Source organism: Anolis sagrei, chromosome 7, assembly GCF_037176765.1.
Source record: "Anolis sagrei isolate rAnoSag1 chromosome 7, rAnoSag1.mat, whole genome shotgun sequence".
NCBI classification, from domain to species: Eukaryota; Metazoa; Chordata; class Lepidosauria; order Squamata; family Dactyloidae; genus Anolis; species Anolis sagrei.
Genome location: NC_090027.1, coordinates 43,473,079 through 43,491,238, shown reverse-complemented (window position 1 = coordinate 43,491,238; position 18,160 = coordinate 43,473,079). Strand labels below are relative to the sequence as shown.

Here is an 18,160-nt window from a genome sequence, read left to right as displayed (position 1 = left end):
CCTCTTTGGGGCCAATACCTTGGGCTGCTCCGCTTGCTTGAGGGACTTGCTCTTCTCGATCTTGTACAGCTGGGCTTTGGCTTTCTTCAGGAGGCTGGCCACCCTCTTGTCCGTCACGGGGATTTTGTCCGCGTGCGCCAACACGGAGCTGATGGAGGCGTGTTTCACGAGGCCGGTGGAGGCGGAGGAGAGGCGCAGGGACTCCTCCTTCTCAGCCAACGTAGCCGCTAGGCTGAGGTCCAGGCCGGGCTTCTCTAAGGCCCCTCGGCCCTTCTTGGGCGCTTTGCTCTTGGCCACGGCAGAGGCGGAGTCGACCAGAACCACGGCAGGGGCGTCTGCTGCCAAATCGGGGGCTGCCGGGGCCGCCTTTTTCCGCCCCACAGGCCTCTTTGCGGAAGAGGAGACAACCACTTCTTCATGGACGGTGGGCTTCCCCTTGGCCACACGCGCCAGCGGGAACAGAGCCGAGCCACCCTGGGCCTCTGGGGCCTTCTTCCGCTTCTCCTTCCGGGACTCCCGCTTGTTCTCCTTCTCCCTCTCTCGGTCTCTCTCTCGGCTCCTCTCCTTCTCCAGACCTCGCTCGCCGTCTTTCTCTTTGGATGGATCACTGATGGTTTTGTCCTTGTTCTTCCCCCTCTCGGTTTGGGAAACCGGGGTGAACCACGGGAAGAGGGGAGCGGAGCTGCCGGAGAACGGCTCGGAGGAGGCGCCCGTTTGCTTCCGTGGCCGCTGGCTCTTCTCCGCTGGCTCTCCCGGCTGCGAGAGCGAATGGGAAGGGAACGCGAAGGTGGAGTTTAAGGCACTGGTGGCGAGGGACCCCACGGAGATGTTCGTCAACGAGGAAGAAGAGGACGGAGGAGGGAGAGAGGACAGCTCCGAGGCGCTGAGCCGCCCGCTCCTCGTCCTCATGGAGTGCGACGGAGACCGGGGTTCGGACCGAATGGGGCTGAAGACCCTCCGCTTCCGCCTCCTTGAAGAGCTGCCCACCACCCCGCCTCCGGACACACTGCGGCCAACGGAGGAAGGCAAGGTCACGGACTCGAAGATGCGGGAATGGGCCTCGCTGGGGGTGAAGCGGGGGGCGCGGAGGAGGGGGCTCCTCTTGTGCAGGTCGAACCGGGATCCGGAATGAAGGGGGGAGAACAAGTGGGCCGGGGCTGCGGCTCCGGAGAAGCCGGAGGCAAAGCCGACGTCCTCGGGAGTCAGCGGCGGAGGCCGGAAGTTGTCGAAGATGGGCTTGCGGATGAGGCCTTCTTTGGCATACTTGGCTGAGGAGAAGTACTGGGGCTCGGCCCGCGAGTGCTTCAAGGAGGTCCAGCGGAAGGTGGGCTCCCGCAGGATGGACTTCCGCTTCTCGTGCATGGAGCCGGAGACAGCGCCGGGGGGCAGGAAGGCGGGGGCCAAGGGGATGGTGGGGGGCATGAGCCACGGGGGGGCGTGGTCCGAGAGGCCGGCCGGGGGTTGGAGGGGCGGGGGAGGGGAGAGGAGCGGCGGGGGAGGGGAGGAGGACGACGAGGGGGGCTGTGAGGGTGGCAATGGAGGAGGAGGCTGCGGAGGAGGAGGCTGCTGCTGCGAGGGTACCATGCCTTGGAGACCGGGCAGCTTCTTGCCCGCTTTGGGTCCGAAGCCCCCTTCGGCGAGGGAGAACCTCCTCCTCCGCCTCCGCCGCCTCCTCCTCTCCCCGCTCTCGTTCTCCAGGGAAGGGGAGACAGGCAGCGAGGGCTGGGCCTCTTCCGGAGTGTGGCCCCCGTCTTCGGAGGGGGCCCCTTGCGCCTCCTCGGAGGCCTGGGAGTCAGAGGAAGTGTCCACGCTGGGACTGCTGGAGCGCGAGGAGGACCCCGAGGAGCCCTGGGAGGAGTGCTGGGAGGCGCCGCTGGACTTCTCGCTGGACTCGCAGGAGGTGGCGCTGAAGCGGCTGTTCGGGGTGGACTCCAGGCGCGCGATCTTGATGGGCGGGTCGTAGTCCTCGTCCTCGATGAAGCGCTTGGGGGTCTTGATGATGCGCGAGGAGATGGCGCTCACCACCGGCATGATGAACTGCCGGATGTTCTTCAGCTGGGTCCGGCCCTTGCGCCCCTGGAGCTTGGCCGCCTCCTTCTCGATCTTCTTCTGGGCCCCCTTCTTGGCCCGCTGCAGGAGCTGCTTGGCAATGGCGGCATCCGTCCGCTTGGAGGAGGGGATGATCCTCACCGGGCGGCGGGGGCTCTGCCGGACGGCCTTCTCGTTCTTGGGCAGCGGGAGCGGCTCCTCCTTCTCCTTCCGTGCCCGTTGGCCCTTCTCCAGCGGGGAGCCCGTCTCGGGGGCCGCCGGCGGAGCTTTCGGGGCCCTCTCGGAAGAGGGCGGCCTTCCCCTCCGCCGCACAATTTGGACCCCTTTCCTCCCGATCTGCAGCTTTCCGGCTTTGAACTGAGACTTCAACGGGGAGAGTTTGCCTGCCCTCAGCTTCTTGATTTTCGCCGCATGTTGGAATGCCGCGGATGGGGTCCGCTTGATTTTCTTCAGGTTCTCTTTCTCTTCGTGGCCTCCCTTCAGCTCCTCTGGGAGCCCTTCTTTGTGAGAGAGCTTGAACTTCACGCTGGTGAGGGCCGGGGGCCTCCCTCGCCGCTTTTCGGCGCCTTTCAGCTCCTTCTTCGCTTTCTCCGCCAAGGTGGGCTCTGGTTTGCTCAAAGGCGAGTATGCCGGCAAAGGCTCTGGCAGCGCAACGGAATTGCGATCAGAGGTGCTCCGGGGCCTCCCTCGAGGTTTGCGGGTGCCGGCCTTGGCTGCAATTGCAGAAAGGAATAAAAAGAGGAAAAATACTTGTTTGTGCATTCATTGGAAATAGTGGCTGGCAGAGAAGTAGCTATATATGTGAAGGTGGCAACATGGCAGGAGGCGCAACGTACCTGTGGGAGACTTGGCGGGACTCTGCCCTTTGGCTTCATCGTCTGATCCAAAGCCTAGGAACTGCTCATCCTGCAAAGAGAGAACAAGGCGACCCAAAGTTAAATTGGATGAGAAAGTAAAGCACAGGCTGGAAAATCCGACAGCTGTACACAAATTAGGGGAAGTTGGAGGGGCCAAGTTATTTATTATTTTTATGTACTACATTTATATACCGTTTTCTACCCCCTGTGGGAACTCAAAGCAGTTTCCAACATAACAAAGGCAAAATTCAATGCCATATATACAAGTATACATGTGAAAACCAAAACGTAATAGCTAATGACATCTATATAAATAGAAATATAATGTTCGTTTGTGGGATTAACAGAACTCAAAAACCACTGGGCAAATTGACACTAAATTTGAACACAATACCCCTATCAGGCCAACGAGTGACCATCACTCATAAAAACACTGGAAAACACAGTGGAAGAGACTTAAAAATCCAAAAAAATAAAATAAAAATAAAATAAAAATACATTATATGTGTGGGCCAACACACATAGGTAAAGGTTTCCCCCTAACATTAAGTCTAGTTGTGTCCGACTCTGGGTTGTGGTGCTCATTTCCATTTCTAAGCCGAAGAGCCGCCGTTGTTCATAGACACCTCCAAGGTCATGTGGCCAGCATGACTGTATGGAGTGTCATTATACACACACACACACACATATACACAATATATACATACACACATATACACAGACTGGGCCACAGCAACGCGTGGCAGGGAAAGGCTAGTATAACTATAAATTAAAAACTTATCCAAATTAAAACATAAAATAACATTTAGACATAAAACATGAAAATTAAAGAATCAATAATACAATAACATTTATATTAAAACCCACCCGTAAATGACATGATTTAAAAGTTATTAAAATCACGACATCCAAAGTCAAATTTATAGTTGTTCCATTGGTCCGTTCACTATTCCTTATTCTCTTGTTTTACTAAGAACCTTGCTGTCCGAAAGCTTGGTCACATAACCATAATGTTTTTACTTTCTTCCTGAAGGTCAGGAGGGAGGGGGATGCTCTAATTTCACTACGGAGGGAGTTCTATAGCCGAGGGACCACCACTGAGAAGGCTCTATCTCTGGCTCCCACCAGTTGCGCTTGTGAGGGGAGTGGGACCGAGAGCAGGGCGTCCTGATGATCTCAGCTTCAAAGGTGGATCATAGAGGGAGATACATTCCGACAGGTAAGCTGGGCCGAAACTATTTAGGACAGTAGTTCCCAACCATTATTTGTCCAGGGACCACTCCCCAACATTAGTACCAAAAGGGTTACCAATCAGTTTTTGGTCATCTTCAGATTCAATTTAGTTATCGGGGGTGCCGATTCAGAACACTGAATTGGATAGACCACATCAGCTCTAGTTTCTGATACAGAACATATGTATAGATGATATCTCAACTACAGAAAACCATATTTAATAATCTAGAGCTGATGTGGTATTAGTAATCTTTCATGGGTAGTCAGCCTCTCCCTTCCTGACATACCTGTTGCCTTGGCACTAGAAGAGGGTTTCACGAGACCAGTCACTCTTGTTGCAACGGTGTAGTAATGGTGAGGCCGTGGACCACATTTTTGTTCTGGTGATCCACGGATCACACGTAGGGAACCACTAGTTGAGGGCTTTATAGGCTAAAGAGAGCAGATTGAATTACAGGGATCCCCAAGTGCAAGGTCCCCTCTGGAGAGCCCACTGGGCCAAATCCAAGAGATTGAAAGATGGGCTCAAAGCCAACCTCAAAAACTCTGGCAGAGACACTGAGAACTGGGAAGACCTGGCCCTTGAGCGCTCCAGCTGGAGGTCCGCTCTGACCAGCAGTGCTGCAGAATGTGAAGAGGCACGAATGGAAGGTGAAAGAGAGTAAAGTACCAAGAGGAAGGCGCGTCAAGCCAGCCCCGACCAAGACCGCCTTCCACCTGGAAACCGAAAAGAGATTTGAAGATGGGCTGAAAGCCAACCTTAAAAACTCTGGCACAGACACTGAGAACTGGGAAGCCCTGGCCCTTGACCGCTCCAGTTGGAGGTCAACTGTGACCAGCAGTGCTGCAGAATTTGAAGAGGCACGAATGGAGGGTGAAAGAGTGCAAAGTGCCAAGAGGAAGGCGCATCAAGCCAACCTCAACCGGGACCGCCTCCCACCTGGAAAGCGATGCCCTCACTGCGGAAGGGAGAAGATGCAGGTCAAGAATAGGCTCCACAGTCACCTACGGACCCCACCGCCAGGATACTACACTTGGAGGACCATCATCCTCGTACTACGAGGGATAGCCTAAGTAAGCTATTAAGAAAAGAGCAGATTTCCTGAAAGAAGAACCGGGAAAATAATATTTTGACTATAAATAGAAGGTCGGCTGCTGTCTTCACCTTGTTGCCTTGTTTTTTACTTGTGTTCTATTTTGAAATGGTCATATGATCGATCAAATAAATAAATAAATAAATAAATATTATTATTATTATTATTATTATTATTATTATTATTAAAAGTAAGTAAGTGAATGGATATTTGCAAGTGCTGCTGCAAATATCTGAGGCCATTGTCCTGATGTAGTCGGTTTAAATGTTTTTTTCCCCCTTTTGGCATTGAATGTTTGCGATACGTGTTGGAAATCGCCCTGACAGGAGGTGGGTGGTCTACAAATAAAGTGTTGTAGTAGTAGTAGTTGTAGCTGAGCAAATAGCTGACTGAGGTGGGCTGGGTGTTGTTTTGTGCGAGTATACATGGAAAAATACTTGAGCAAAATCTATTTATTTTGGGGAAAAGGTTCCATGCTGAGGGCTACAGAGAGGCAAGAGTCAGAGCTGGCAGAGCAGCATGGAAGAAGACCTGCCTTCCTCCAACCTTTGTAACCATCTGGAAGTCCCTGAGGAGGGAGCTAGGAGATGACTTATTTGTCATTGTGATGTCAAGAAGTAGCCCACTGTCTGTCCCGTGATGGGTCCAGAGAGGAAGCGCAGAGAGTCTGCAAAGCCACCTCACAGAAGACAAACTCAGCTGTGGGCTCTGTGTCCAAGCTGGAACTAGACGGACGGAAAGAGGAGGAAAGCTGTGGAAGAGTGAGACTCTAAGGGCCTGGCTTTGCACACAAGAGACCAGCAGTAGCACCACATTTGCCTCCGCCCTCCTCCTCCTCCTTTCTCTGATTTCTCCTATCTTTCCCTGTCAGTCACTTGTCTTGGATGGGCATGTGGAGCTCTCTGCCAAAGGTAAAGAGGAAGGATGGATCTAAGGCTGGCTGGATGGGGCAGCGGTCCAGTCATCAGTCAGTTGGGAGCTCAGCAAAGTGCAAGAGTGGCCTCCACAACTCTGTCCTGGAGCAGAAAAGGTAATGCCACCAGCCAGGAAAGCCTTGCTCCTCACAGGGCAAGTCCCACTTCCTAGAAAGCCATGCACGCTAAAGCCAGGGGTCCTGGAAGAAAGCGCATGGAGGACCAAGCAGGTGGGAAAGGCCAAGCTGGGCACTAGTCAGCTCCCAGGGCAACGGTCCATCCTGCTCAAAGGCCATAAGCCCCAACACTTCGACAGCCCTTGGGATGGCAGCACCTCCTTGACTTTTGGAAACCCAGCTTAAGAAGGACAGAGAGACATCCCACAATTCACCAAGACCAGAAGTGGACTGCACCTTCCATAAGGTGCCCTGCCACTGCTTTGGGTGCATCGAATAAATATCACAAGTCAGTGGTCTCCCTTCTGTCTCCCTGATGCAGGTTCAAGAGCATTCCCGGTGGCTTGGAGGACTCCTTTGACACGGGCCTGCATAATTCTACCATTCACACTGGAAAAACACTCTCCAAGACCCACAGGGATCTTGGTGGGTCATGTCAGGAGCGACTTGAGAAACTGCGAGTTGCTTCTGGTGTGAGAGAATTGGCCGTCTGCAAGGACGTTGCCCAGGGGACGCCCGGATGATTTTTGATGTTTTTATCATCCTTCTGGGAGGCTTCTCTCATGTCCCCGCATGAGGAGCTGGAGCTGATAGAGGGAGTTCATCCGCCTCTCCCTGGATTTGAACCTGCGACCTGTGGGTCTTTAGTCCTGCTGGCACAGGGGTTTAATCCAATGTCGTCTGTGCGCATTCAGAAGAAGATCTATAAGCCACTCTAAACACCTTCGCAGAAGCATACACGAAGCTTGGCCTGTCACTGAACATCGAGAAAACCAAAATGCTGTTCCAGCAGACACCAGCCATCCCCTTCCCAATGCCAGAGATACAGCTTAATGGTGTCACATTAGAAAATGTGGACCATTTCCGCTCCCTTGGCAGCCACCTCTCCACCAAAGTCAACATCGACACCGAAATACAACACCGCCTGAGCTCTGCGAGTGCAGCATTTTCCCGAATGAAGCAGAGAGTGTTTGAGGACTGGGACATCCATAGGGATACCAAGGTGCTTGTCTATAAAGCTATTGTCCTCCCAACCCTGCTCTATGCCTGCGAAACGTGGACTGTCTATAGATGTCACATGCAACTCTTGGAACGATTCCGCTGCCTCCGGAAAATCCTGCAAATCTCTTGGGAAGACAAGCGGACAAACGTCAGCATGCTGGAAGAAACAAAGACCACCAGCATTGAAGCGATGGTTCTCTGCCATCAACTCCGCTGGACCGGCCACGTTGTCTGGATGTCTGACCGCTGTCTCTCAAAGCTGTTGCTCTACTCTGAACGGAACGGAAAACAGAATGTTGGTGGGCAGGAAAAGAGATTTAAAGATGGCCTCGAAGCCAACCTTAAAAAACTCTGGCACAGACACTGAGAACTGGGAAGCCCTGGTCCTTGAGCGCTCCACGTGGAGGTCAGCTGTGACCAGCAGTGCTGCAGAATTCAAGGAGGCACGAGTGGAGGGTGAAAGAGAGAAACGTGCCAGGAGGAAGGCACGTCAAGCCAACCCCGACCGGGACTGCCTTCCACCTGGAAACCAATGCCCTCACTGCGGAAGAAGATGCAGAGCAAGAATAGGACTCCACAGCCACCTACAAACCCACAAAAATAGTCATCAAGGAAGACCATCTTACTCGTCCAACGAGGGACCGTCTAAGTAAGTAAGTAAGTAAGTAAGTAATCCACTGTGCCACTGGGGGCTCCACAGCGTTGCAGGGTGGTCCCTGTTAATGGGCCCCTTTGTCCCTGCCAAGGCAAACCTAAGCCCCACCAAAGGGTAAGCTGCCCAAGGCAACAGAACCACGGACAGTTCCTCCACTCCTGGATTATGCTCACTCCAGCCGTGGTGGGAAGCAAGGCTTTGTAGGACGGATTGGATTACATGTGCAGCAGCACAGGTGGTAGGAAAAGGATTGCAGGTGGTCTCTGATACTTTTGATAGACATCCCATGAATCAAAAATATGTGAGTACCTGGCGGAATGTTCCTGGCCCGGCCTGTTCGTACAGGTTTCTTTTTCTCAACGCCAAAGATGACAATTCCCGCACGCAGGGTGAAGTGGAGGGGAAACTCACCTGGGCACCTCTGCAGTTTCTGCCCTGTGTTGCAGCTGGGACTATTGCCCCCACTGAAGGGTTGAGCAAGGCCCTTGGTTCAGGGCAAGACCTAGGGACTAATGGCATGGCTTGGCGGGAAGGGAGCCTGGAAAGCTTACCTGGAAATGATCCTGACTGTCCCTGAGATCCATGGAGAGGCTGTGACAAGGGCCAGAGGTGGCCTTGGAGGAGGAGGAGAAGGAGGAGGCACAGTGTATGTAGGGGAGGCACAGTGCCCAGGACTGGGAACCAAAGGACAAGCCTTCCAGCTGTGGCACATGGGGGGCTCCTGCCCCAATCTGCACTCCCACCTTAAGGGCAACCCTTGTGCCGTTCCTCCAGTCTGCAGCACTGGCCAGCGACCCTCGGCAGAGACCCCAAAGCCCTGGCTCCTCCGGCCTGGTGCCTCTGCCGGACCAGGACCCTCCTCCTCCTCCCCCCAGGATTCCAGCTGCCTTTGCAGCCTATCCTTGCCCGGCACGAGCCCCACGTGCAAATCAGCTGACAGAGGGAGGGAGGGGCTGGAGCAGAGGCATCCCCTGCCCAGGAGGAAGCCAAGGGGGAAGAAGGAAGGGGGCATCCCCTGAAGCCCCCACTCAGGAGCCCAGCAGAGCCTCCCTGCAGAGCACAAGGCCAAAGGACCCCCACATTCAGATACATAACTTCCTCCTACACCCCACCTGACAAGCATTCACGCAAAAGAAGCCACTGGTATTGCAGTTTGAAATGTAGATGAACAGGAAACAAAGCAAAACTGAATCAATAAGGCATTCTTATTGCAGGTGACACAACAAACAGACTGAACGTCAGAAAGGAAGAACAGATGCAACAAAGGAATATGCTATCGTCTGTCCTGAAGTGTCCAGAGAGAGCAAAACCGTCTGGCTCTGGCATGGCCAAGTGGGCACCAAGCAGACCCCTCTGCTATGCCCCTCGACAACCAGGCTGCAACCAACAGGAAAGCCTTCACCCCAAAGGCCTCAGAAGGAGGGACGCCAGCACCAGGGGTCCCCAACTGGGAGGGCAGCTTCAACACAAGGCCAGAGGACGCGGAAACCTGTTTGCAAGGCTCAGGCCGCAGAACACAAGGTAAGTTATGGTGACATCCATGGGGACAGAGGGCTGCCGGGAGTCCAGAGACCAGCCTAAGTGGAGATCCCCCAGTGGGCAAACAGCAGCCCCCCATCAGTCCAAACCAAAAAGAGACAGGGCCGCCCCTCATTCAGGGTAAACGGCAACAAAAGCATGAAGTTATCCCTCAAAAATGATTGCCAAAATATTGAAATGGGTAACAAAAAGGAATAGACAGAAGCTCGCCTTCCAAGCACAATTTCCATTTAAAAATGGCTGCACTAGAAGACATTAATATGGCGATCATGAGATGCACAGAGGTTGACTTATCAGGTCTGCGGTGCTGCCCTGGCATCACTGCCCTGAAGGAAGACTTGCAACTAAACCACAGAAGCATTTGCATTGAGACCCCCACCCTCCTCCCAGAGCAGGGTTCTGCATCATGCAAAGCATTGTGCTGACAACATTGAGCCCCAAACAATGTCCCATTCTGATTCTCTAGAAACAGAAGAGGTTTCCTGTGTATTTATTTATTTAACAACAACAACGACAACAACACACAGTGTGGTATACAAGTGCCGAGTTCTGCCCCACCTTGATACAAGCAGCCCTCCTCTAGAAGGACAGCTATTGGAACAAGGCTTTCACAGAAACAACCCCCTGGAAGAGGGGCGGCAGCAAGAACCCCTTCCTCAAAAGCTCCTTCTCAACAGGGACCCCGACTTGGGGATAATAAAACCCAGGCCCCAATGATGCCTCCTGACTGAATGGCCTCAAATAATAATAATAATAATAATTATTATTATTATTATTATTATTATTATTGAATAATTGCTGTTTGGATGGTGCAGGGCAGCATGAGTGCAAAACAGACTTCTCCCTGCCCCCCCCCCAGCGTCTTGTTTTAACTGTGTGTTGTCTTATTGTTAATGTTGCATTATGTTATTATCCATGTTTTTATTTTAATTGCTTGTATTGTTGTTATTATTGTATTGTTGTTAGTATTGCTTGTATTGTTGTATTTGGGCTCGGCCTCATGTAAGCCGCAACGAGTCCTTTGGGGAGATGGTAGCGGGGTACAAATAAAGTGTTGTTATTATTATTATGGATCCAAATGTCTCCTGTGCTATGCTAATAATATAATATAATATATTGTATATACGTATATTTATAATATTATAATGTAATAAAATATAATACCACTACTAACAATATAATATTATAATTATATATCTTGTATTACATGTAATATTACTAATATTAAAATATAATTGTATTGTACAATATAGTAATATGATACTATTGTACTATGCTAATAATATAATATAACGTATGTATATATATCTTGTAAGCTGCTTTGAGTGCCCTTTGGGGTGAGAAGGGTGGCATATAAATGTCAATAGATAAATAAATAAATAATGCCAAGAAGCAAAAGGTAAACAAGTGGAAGGCAGTCCATTGATCTCAGCGTGGTTGCAACTATGGCAGCAGCCAAGCGTTCTGCAAGGATGGGAGTTCATTAGGATGCAAATGGATGAGTCCATGGTGCCACTGCACCCCAAGGCTGAGCTGGGATTCCAGGAGGATAAACCAGAAACACCGCTGTTTATTATTGCTATTATTAGTACTGCTGCATCCAGGTGAGGGGGGGGGGGGGGGGCATCTCCCTCTGCAAGGATAGCAACCCACATCTTATCCTCTCACAGTTCCAGGAAGCAGGAGACGCAGCAGGAAGCAGTCTTTTGGCTTCCAGCAGGATTAACAACAACAACAACAACAATCACAACCTGGACTAAAGAAGGCACCTTTTTGAAACAGCTGGCCTCCTACAAATAATAACAATATTTTATTTCTAACTCGCCATCTCTCCTCGAAGGGACTCAGGGTGGTTAACACATACAAAAAGTGATGTCGTATACAATGATAAAAACAGAAGTAAATTCACATAAAATGTAACACAATATAATGATAAAATACAGATATAATTAAAAGCACATAGAGCATAAGCCCCATGGGAGCGGTGATGTTTTGACGATTTCTTGACTGATCCCTTGACTGAAGTGTCCAGAGGGTTGGGGGCCCCTCCAGGCCAGGACCATGGAGAGGGGGAAGACGTTTCTGACAGCTTCCTCCCCACAGAATCAGAGTTGGATGAGACCATGTGAGTCATCCAGTTAAACCCTATTCTGCCAGGGAGGGAAAGCACAATCAAAACACTCTCAATAGATGGCAATCCAGGCTCTGTTTAAAAGCTTTCAAGGAAGGAGCTTTGGCCCTTCCTCCAGGTGTTTTGGACTGCAACTACCACAATTCCTAACAGCCTAGTGGGAGTCACAGTCCAAAACACCTGGAGGGGAGGGAGGGCCAAAGTTGGCCCAGGCCTGCTCTGTGCAGAGAGTGGAGGGCATCTGTGGGCCCCCCTTCAGGCCAGGACCACGGAGAGGGAGAGGGGAGGGCTCTTCTGACAGCTTCCTCCTCTCTTTGCTCCCTTCTCTTTGTGTCTGTTTTCTCTGCACTTTGCTTTCTGTCTTTGCTGCCTTCCCATTTGCATGTGTTTTCTGTGCACCTTGTTTTCTGTCTTTGCTGCCTTCCCATTTGCATGTTTTCTCTGCACCTTGCTTTCTCCCCTTTGCATGTGTTTTCTCCACACCTTGCCCTCTTCCCTTTGGGTGTTTTCTCTGCACCTTGCTGTCTCTTGTTGCTCCCTTCCCTTTGCATGCCATTTCTCCGTGCACCTTTTATCTTGTGTTCTTCCCTTTGTATTTGTTTTCTGCGCACTTTGTTTTTATCTTTGCTCTCTTCCCTTTGCATGTTTTTCTGCACCTTACTTTCTCCCCTTTGCATGTCTTTTCTGTGCACCTTGTTTTCTCCCTTTTGCGTGGCTTTTCTGAGCACCTTGCTTTTTCTCTTTCCTCCCTTCCCTTTGCATGTCTTTTCTGTACACCTTGTTTTCTCTTTGCTGCCTTCCTTTTGCATTTGTTTTCTGTGCACCTTGCTTTCTCCCCTTTGCATGTAATTTCCGTGCACTTTGCTTCCACTTGTTGCTCTCTTCCTTTTGCATGTCTTTCTGTGCACCTTGTGTTCTTCCCTTGGTATGTTTTCTATGCACCTTGCTTTTTCTTTTTGCACTCTTCTCTTTGCATCTGTTCTTTGCATATTGCTTTCTCCCCGTTGCACATCTTTTCTGTGCACCTTGCTTTCTCTCTTTGCTCCCTTCCCTTACATGTTTTCTCTGCATCCTGCTTTCTCCCCTTTATTTATGTATGTATTTGCTTCATTTATACCCTGCCTTTTTCACCCCCGAAGGCAACTTAACAACTCTGGCAAGATTCAAAGCCATTTAAAACATAACCATAAAACAGATCCCATTAATTGAACAATTTGAACAATTAAGCAAATAAAACACACAGAATAACAACCAATTAAAAAGATATGAAGTACATTATATCATTTATCCATAATCCTTGCTCATAATCGTTATGCAGCTTATGTCAAAATCCATAATAACTTATCCTTCAAACACTCATGTGCAAAGCCAGGTCTTTAATTCCCCCCCCCCCCCCGGAAAACCAGAAGAGAAGGGGCCTGCCTGATGTCACTGGGGATGAGTTCCACAGTTGAGGTGGGGGGGGGGCGCCACTGAGAAGGCCCTGTCTGTCATCCCCACCAATTGCACCTGTGATGGTGGTGGGACTGAGAGCAGGGCCTTCCCAGCAGATCTTAAAGCTCTTGTTGACTCATAGGAGGAGATGCATTCGGACAGGTAAGTTGGACCAGAATCATTTAGGGCTTTATAGGCCAAGACCAGCACTTTGAATTGGTCTCGGTAGCAAACTGACAGTCAGTGAAGCTGGCGTAACAGAGTAGTATGATCCCTAAATGCTGCCCCAGTGAGGCATCTGGCTGCTGCCCACTGGACTGACTGGAGCTTCCAGAGGGTCTTCACAGACAGCCCTACGTAGAAAACATTTGAGTAGTCTATATGGGAGGTAACAAGAGCATAGACCACCATGGCCAAGTCTGTCTTCTCAAGGTATGGGCGCATCTGGCACACAAGTTTAAATTATACAAAAGCTCCTTTGACCACCACTGAGACCTGGGGTTCCAGGCTCAGGGACAAATCCAGGATCACTGTTGGGAGCTCCAGAGAGGGAGGCCCCACTGGGCTCCCAGGCAGTCTATATTCAATGAGAATTGGCTTTCTGTGCTGCTGCACCACACTCTTGGCTCATGCTCAACTTGTTCTCCACCAAGACTCCCAAGATCTTTCTCACATGGACCGTTGTCAAGCCAGGCGTCACCAATCCTGGATCTCTGCATTTCATTTTCTGGCTAAAAGGCATCTGCCAAGAGGGCTTGGGCAGTGTCTTCCTGCTTGGCAGAATGGGGGTTGGCTGGATGGCCAATTCTCATTGAATATAGACTGCCTCGGAGTCCAGTGGAGTCTCCTTCTCTGCAGCTCCTTTGCAAGAGTTTTTGTGCATCTTGCTTGCTCTTTGCTGCCTTCCCTTTGCATGTCTTTTCTGTGCCCCTTGCTTTCTGTCATTGCTCCCTTCTCTGCATGTGTTCTCTGCACCTTGCTTTCTCCCCTTTGCATGTTTTCTCTAAACCTTGCCTTTTCTCTTTGCATGTTTTCTCTGCTCTTTGGATGAGTTTTCTCTGCACCTTGCTTTCTGTTTTTGCTCCCTTCCTTTTGCATGTGTTTTCTCTGCATCTTGCTTTCTCCCCTTTGTGTTTTCTGTGCCCCTTGCTTTTTGTCTTTGCTCCCTTCCTTTGCATGTTTTCTCTGCACTTTCTTTGCTCCCTTCCTTTTGCATGTTTTCTGTGCACCTTCCTCTCCCCTTTGTATGTTTTCTGTGCACCTTGTTTTCTGCCATTGCTCCCTTTCCTTTGCATGTGTTCTCTGTGCCCCTTGCTTTTTGTCTTTGCTCCCTTCCTTTGCATGTTTTCTCTGCACTTTGTTTTCTCTCTTTGCTCCCTTCCTTCTACATGTTTTCTGTGCACCTTCCTTTCTCCCATTTGTAGTATTTTCTTTGCACCTTGCTTTCTCTCTTTGCTCCCTTCCCTTTGCATGTGTTTTCTCTGCACTTTTCTTTCTCCCTTGTATGTTTTCTCTGCACCTTGCTTTCTCCTTGCATTTTTTCTGTGTACCTTGCATTCTTTTGCTCCCTTCCCTTTACATGTATTTGCTGTGCACCTTGCTTTCTCTCTTTGCATGTTTTCTGTGCACCTTGCCTTTTCTCTTTGCATGTTTTTCCTGCTCTTTGCATGTGTTCAGTGCACCTTGCTTTCTCTTTGCTCCCTTCCTTTTGAATGTTTTCTCTGCACTTTGCTTTCTCTCCTGTGTTTTCAGTGCACCTTGCTTTTTCTCTTTGCGCCTGTGTTCTCTGCACCTTGCTTTCTGTCTTTGCTTCCTTCCTTTTGCATCTGTTTTCTGTGCCCCTTGCTTTCTCTCCTTTGCATGTTTTCTCTGCCCCTTGCAGGTGTAGCCCTGGCCCTTCCCCTGGCATGTATTTGCTGTGCACCTTCCTTTCTTCCCTTTGTGTGTTTTCTCTGCACCTTCCTTTCTCCCCTTTGCATGGTTTCTGTGCACCTTGCTTTCTCTTTGCTCCCTTCCCCCGGCATGTATTTGCTGTGCACCTTGCTTTTTCTCTTTACATGTTTTCTGTGCTCTTCGCATCTGCGTTCTCTGCCCCTTGCTGCCTTTGCTCCTTTCCTTTCGCATCTGTTTTCTGTGCTCCTTCCTTTCTCTCCTTTGTATATGTTTTGTGTGCACCTTGCTTTCTGTCTTTGCTCCCTTCCCTTTGCTTATTTTTTCTCTGCCCCTTGCTTTCTGTCACTGCTCCCTTCCTTTTGCATGTGTTTTCTGTGCCCCTTCCTTTCTCCCCTTTGCACCTGTGTCCTCTGCCCCTTGCTTCCTCCCTTTGCAGCTGTAACCCGGGCCCTTCCCCTTCCTTTTCCCTTCCTTCCCTCCAGGCTCTTCCTCCCCCTCACTTTCTCTCTTTGCTCCCTTCCTTTTGCATCTGTTTTCTGTGCACCTTGCTTTCTGTTTTTGCTCCCTTCCCTTTGCATGTATTTGCTGTGCACCTTGCTTCCTCTCCTGCATGTTTTCTCTGCCCCTTGCTGTATTTGCTCCCTTCCTTTTGCATCTGTTTTCTGTGCCCCTTTTTTTCACCCCTTTGCATCTGCGTTCTCTGCCCCTTGCTTTCTCCCTTTGCAGGTGTAGCTCAGGCCCTTCCCCTTGCATGTATTTGCTGTGCACCTTGCTTTCTCTCTTCCCATGTTTTCTGCTCTTTACGTGTGTTATCTCTGCACCTTGCTTTCTCCCTTTTGCATCTGTTTTCTGTGCACCTTCCTTTCTCCCCTTTGGATGTTTTCTGTGCACCTTGCTTTCTGTCATTGCTCCGTTTCCTTTGCATGTTTTCTCTGCACTTTCTTTGCTCCCTTCCTTTTGCATTTCTTCTGTGCACCTTTCTTTCTCCTCTTTGTATGTCTTCTGTGCACCTTGTTTTCTGTAATTGGTCCCATTTTCTTTGCATGTGTTCTCTGCACTGTTTACTCTTTGCTCCCTTCCTTCTGCACCTGTTTTCTGTACACCTTCCTTTCTCCCCTTTGTATGTTTTCTCTGCCTCTTGCTTTCTGTCTTTCCTTATTTTTTCTCTGCCTCTTGCTTGCTCCCCTTTGTATATGTTTTCTCTGCCCCCTGCTTTCTGTCAGTGCTTCCTTCCTTTTACATGTGTTTTCTCTGCCCCTTGCAACTGTAACCCTAACCCTTCCCCTTGCATGTATTTACTGTGCACCTTGCTTTCTCTCTTGTATGTTTTCTGTGCACCTTGCTTTCTGTCTTTCCTCCCTTCCCTTTGCACGTATTTGCTGTGCACCTTACTTCCTCTCACTTCTCCCTTCCCTTTGCATGTGTTTTCTGTGCCCCTTCCTTTCTCCCCTTTGCATCTGTGTTCCCTGCCCTTTCCTTCTCCCCTTCTTCCCTCTCCTCTCCATCATCCTCATCAGCAGAGAGAGAAGGAGGGGAGGGGGGCGTGCCTGCCTTTCCTTTTGCTCCCTTTCCTTTTGCATATTTTTTCTGTGCACCATGTTTTCTCCCTTTTGCATGTGTCCTCCGCACCTTGCTTTCTCTTTGCATGTGTTTTCTGTGCCTCTTCCTTTCACCCCTTTGCATCTGTGTTCTCTGCCCCTTGCTCCCTTCCTTTGCAGCTGTAACCCGGGCCTTTCCCCTTCCTTCCCTCCGGGCTCTTCCTTTTCTATGCACCTTGTTTTCTGTCATTGCTTCCTTCGTTTTGCATATTTTTTCTGTGCACCATGCTTTCTCCCCTTTGCAAGGTTCCTCCGCACCTTGCTTTCTCTTTGCTGCCTTCCCTTTGCATCTGTTTTCTGTGCCCCTTCCTTCTCCCCTTCTTCCCTCTCCTCTCCATCATCCTCATCATCAGAGAGAGGGGGGGAGGGGAAGGAGGGGGGCGTGCCTGGGATGCTGCTCCCTCCCTCTCTCTCCCCCTCCCTTCCAGAGGCGCCTTTCCCGCCGAGGGAGGCCGGGCGCGGGCACGCGAGGGAGGAAGGAGCCGGGCACGCCCCCTGCTTCCCTCCCTCCCTCCTTCCCTCTCTCTCAAGGCAGGCGTGCGCGCTCCCGCGTCCTCTCCCCCCCCTTTCCCCCCCAATTCCCATTCTCTCACCTCAGGGCCTTCTTCGTCGTGGCCCCCCCCTCCGCAGGCAGCCCGGAAGCGCCTCAGGTTGATGCCGATGGCGGCGGAGACTTGGAGCGCGGCGTCGAACCCGGGAGCGAGGAGGCAGGAGGAGGACAGGCCGAGAGGAAGATGGGGATGAGGCTGAGGCAGCGCGGGCCCGCCCCCTTCTGCTCCTGAGGAGGCTGAGGAGGCGGATGAGGAGGCTGAGGGAGGGCGCGGCCCCCGCCAGGCCGCCACCCGGAGCCGCCCCCCGCCGCCCAGCGCCCGCCTCCCGCCGCCCCCGCTGCCGGGCCGGGCCGGGAAGCGCCACCGACCGCTGTGCGCCATCTTCGCTGCCAGGCGGGCGGGAGGCGAACGAGCGGGCGGGCGGAGAGGGAGTGTCGAGGCACCCCGCCCGGGAACCAGCCTGCGCCACGCCGACGCCCTCCGCGCCCTGCACTCCCGCCAACACTATCCACGTTCCGGGGCCCACGCCACCGCCGCGCAGGCGCCCCGGCACCCGCATGCGCCCAGCCGCGCCAATAGCAAGCAGGCATAACCAAGGAGCGCATTCAGGGTCCCGGGACTGTGCAGCGGAGCCGCCCCGGAATCGGAATATGATAAACGGAGCCAGTTAGAGGAAAGCATAATCACAGAGTGTATTCAGGATACGGGGTGAGTGCCGCGGAGAAACCCCGGCACGCGCATACCTCGAACAGCGCCAATAGGAGACAAGCATAACCAGGGTGGGGATTCAGGATCCGGGGTTACAGCCCGGCATTGGTATATGACGAGCGGAGAACGCAGGAGACAAGCATAACTAGGGAGCGGATTCAGGGTCCGGGGCCAGCGCCGCGGAGGCGCCCCGGCACATGCATATCTAGAGCTGCGCCGATAGGAGGCAAGTATAATGAGGTAATGTATTCAGGTTCCGGAAAAACCCCGGCACTCGCATACGCTGAACAACGCCAATAGGAGGCAGGCATAACCAGGAAAGATAT

General features: G+C 51.5%; 1 protein-coding gene across 3 annotated transcripts in view; it reads right to left on the bottom strand.

Moving 5' to 3' along the window:
• Positions 1-17,560, bottom strand: part of KMT2A (lysine methyltransferase 2A) — a 50,082-nt gene extending 32,522 nt beyond the window's left edge. Inside the window, exons 1-3 of one of the 3 annotated variants that reach the window (XM_067470826.1) lie at positions 17,169-17,560; positions 2,886-2,955; positions 19-2,762 (exon numbers count right to left, since the gene is read on the bottom strand). In XM_067470826.1, the coding sequence (XP_067326927.1) occupies positions 19-2,762; positions 2,886-2,955; positions 17,169-17,507 (3,153 nt within the window). In that variant the 5' untranslated portion in view covers positions 17,508-17,560. Of the gene's footprint in view, positions 1-18; positions 2,763-2,885; positions 2,956-8,531; positions 8,853-17,168 lie in introns of those variants that run through there. The other 2 variants (XM_067470827.1, XM_067470828.1) reach the window with 2 other exon arrangements.
• Positions 17,561-18,160: the final 600 nt, after the last annotated feature.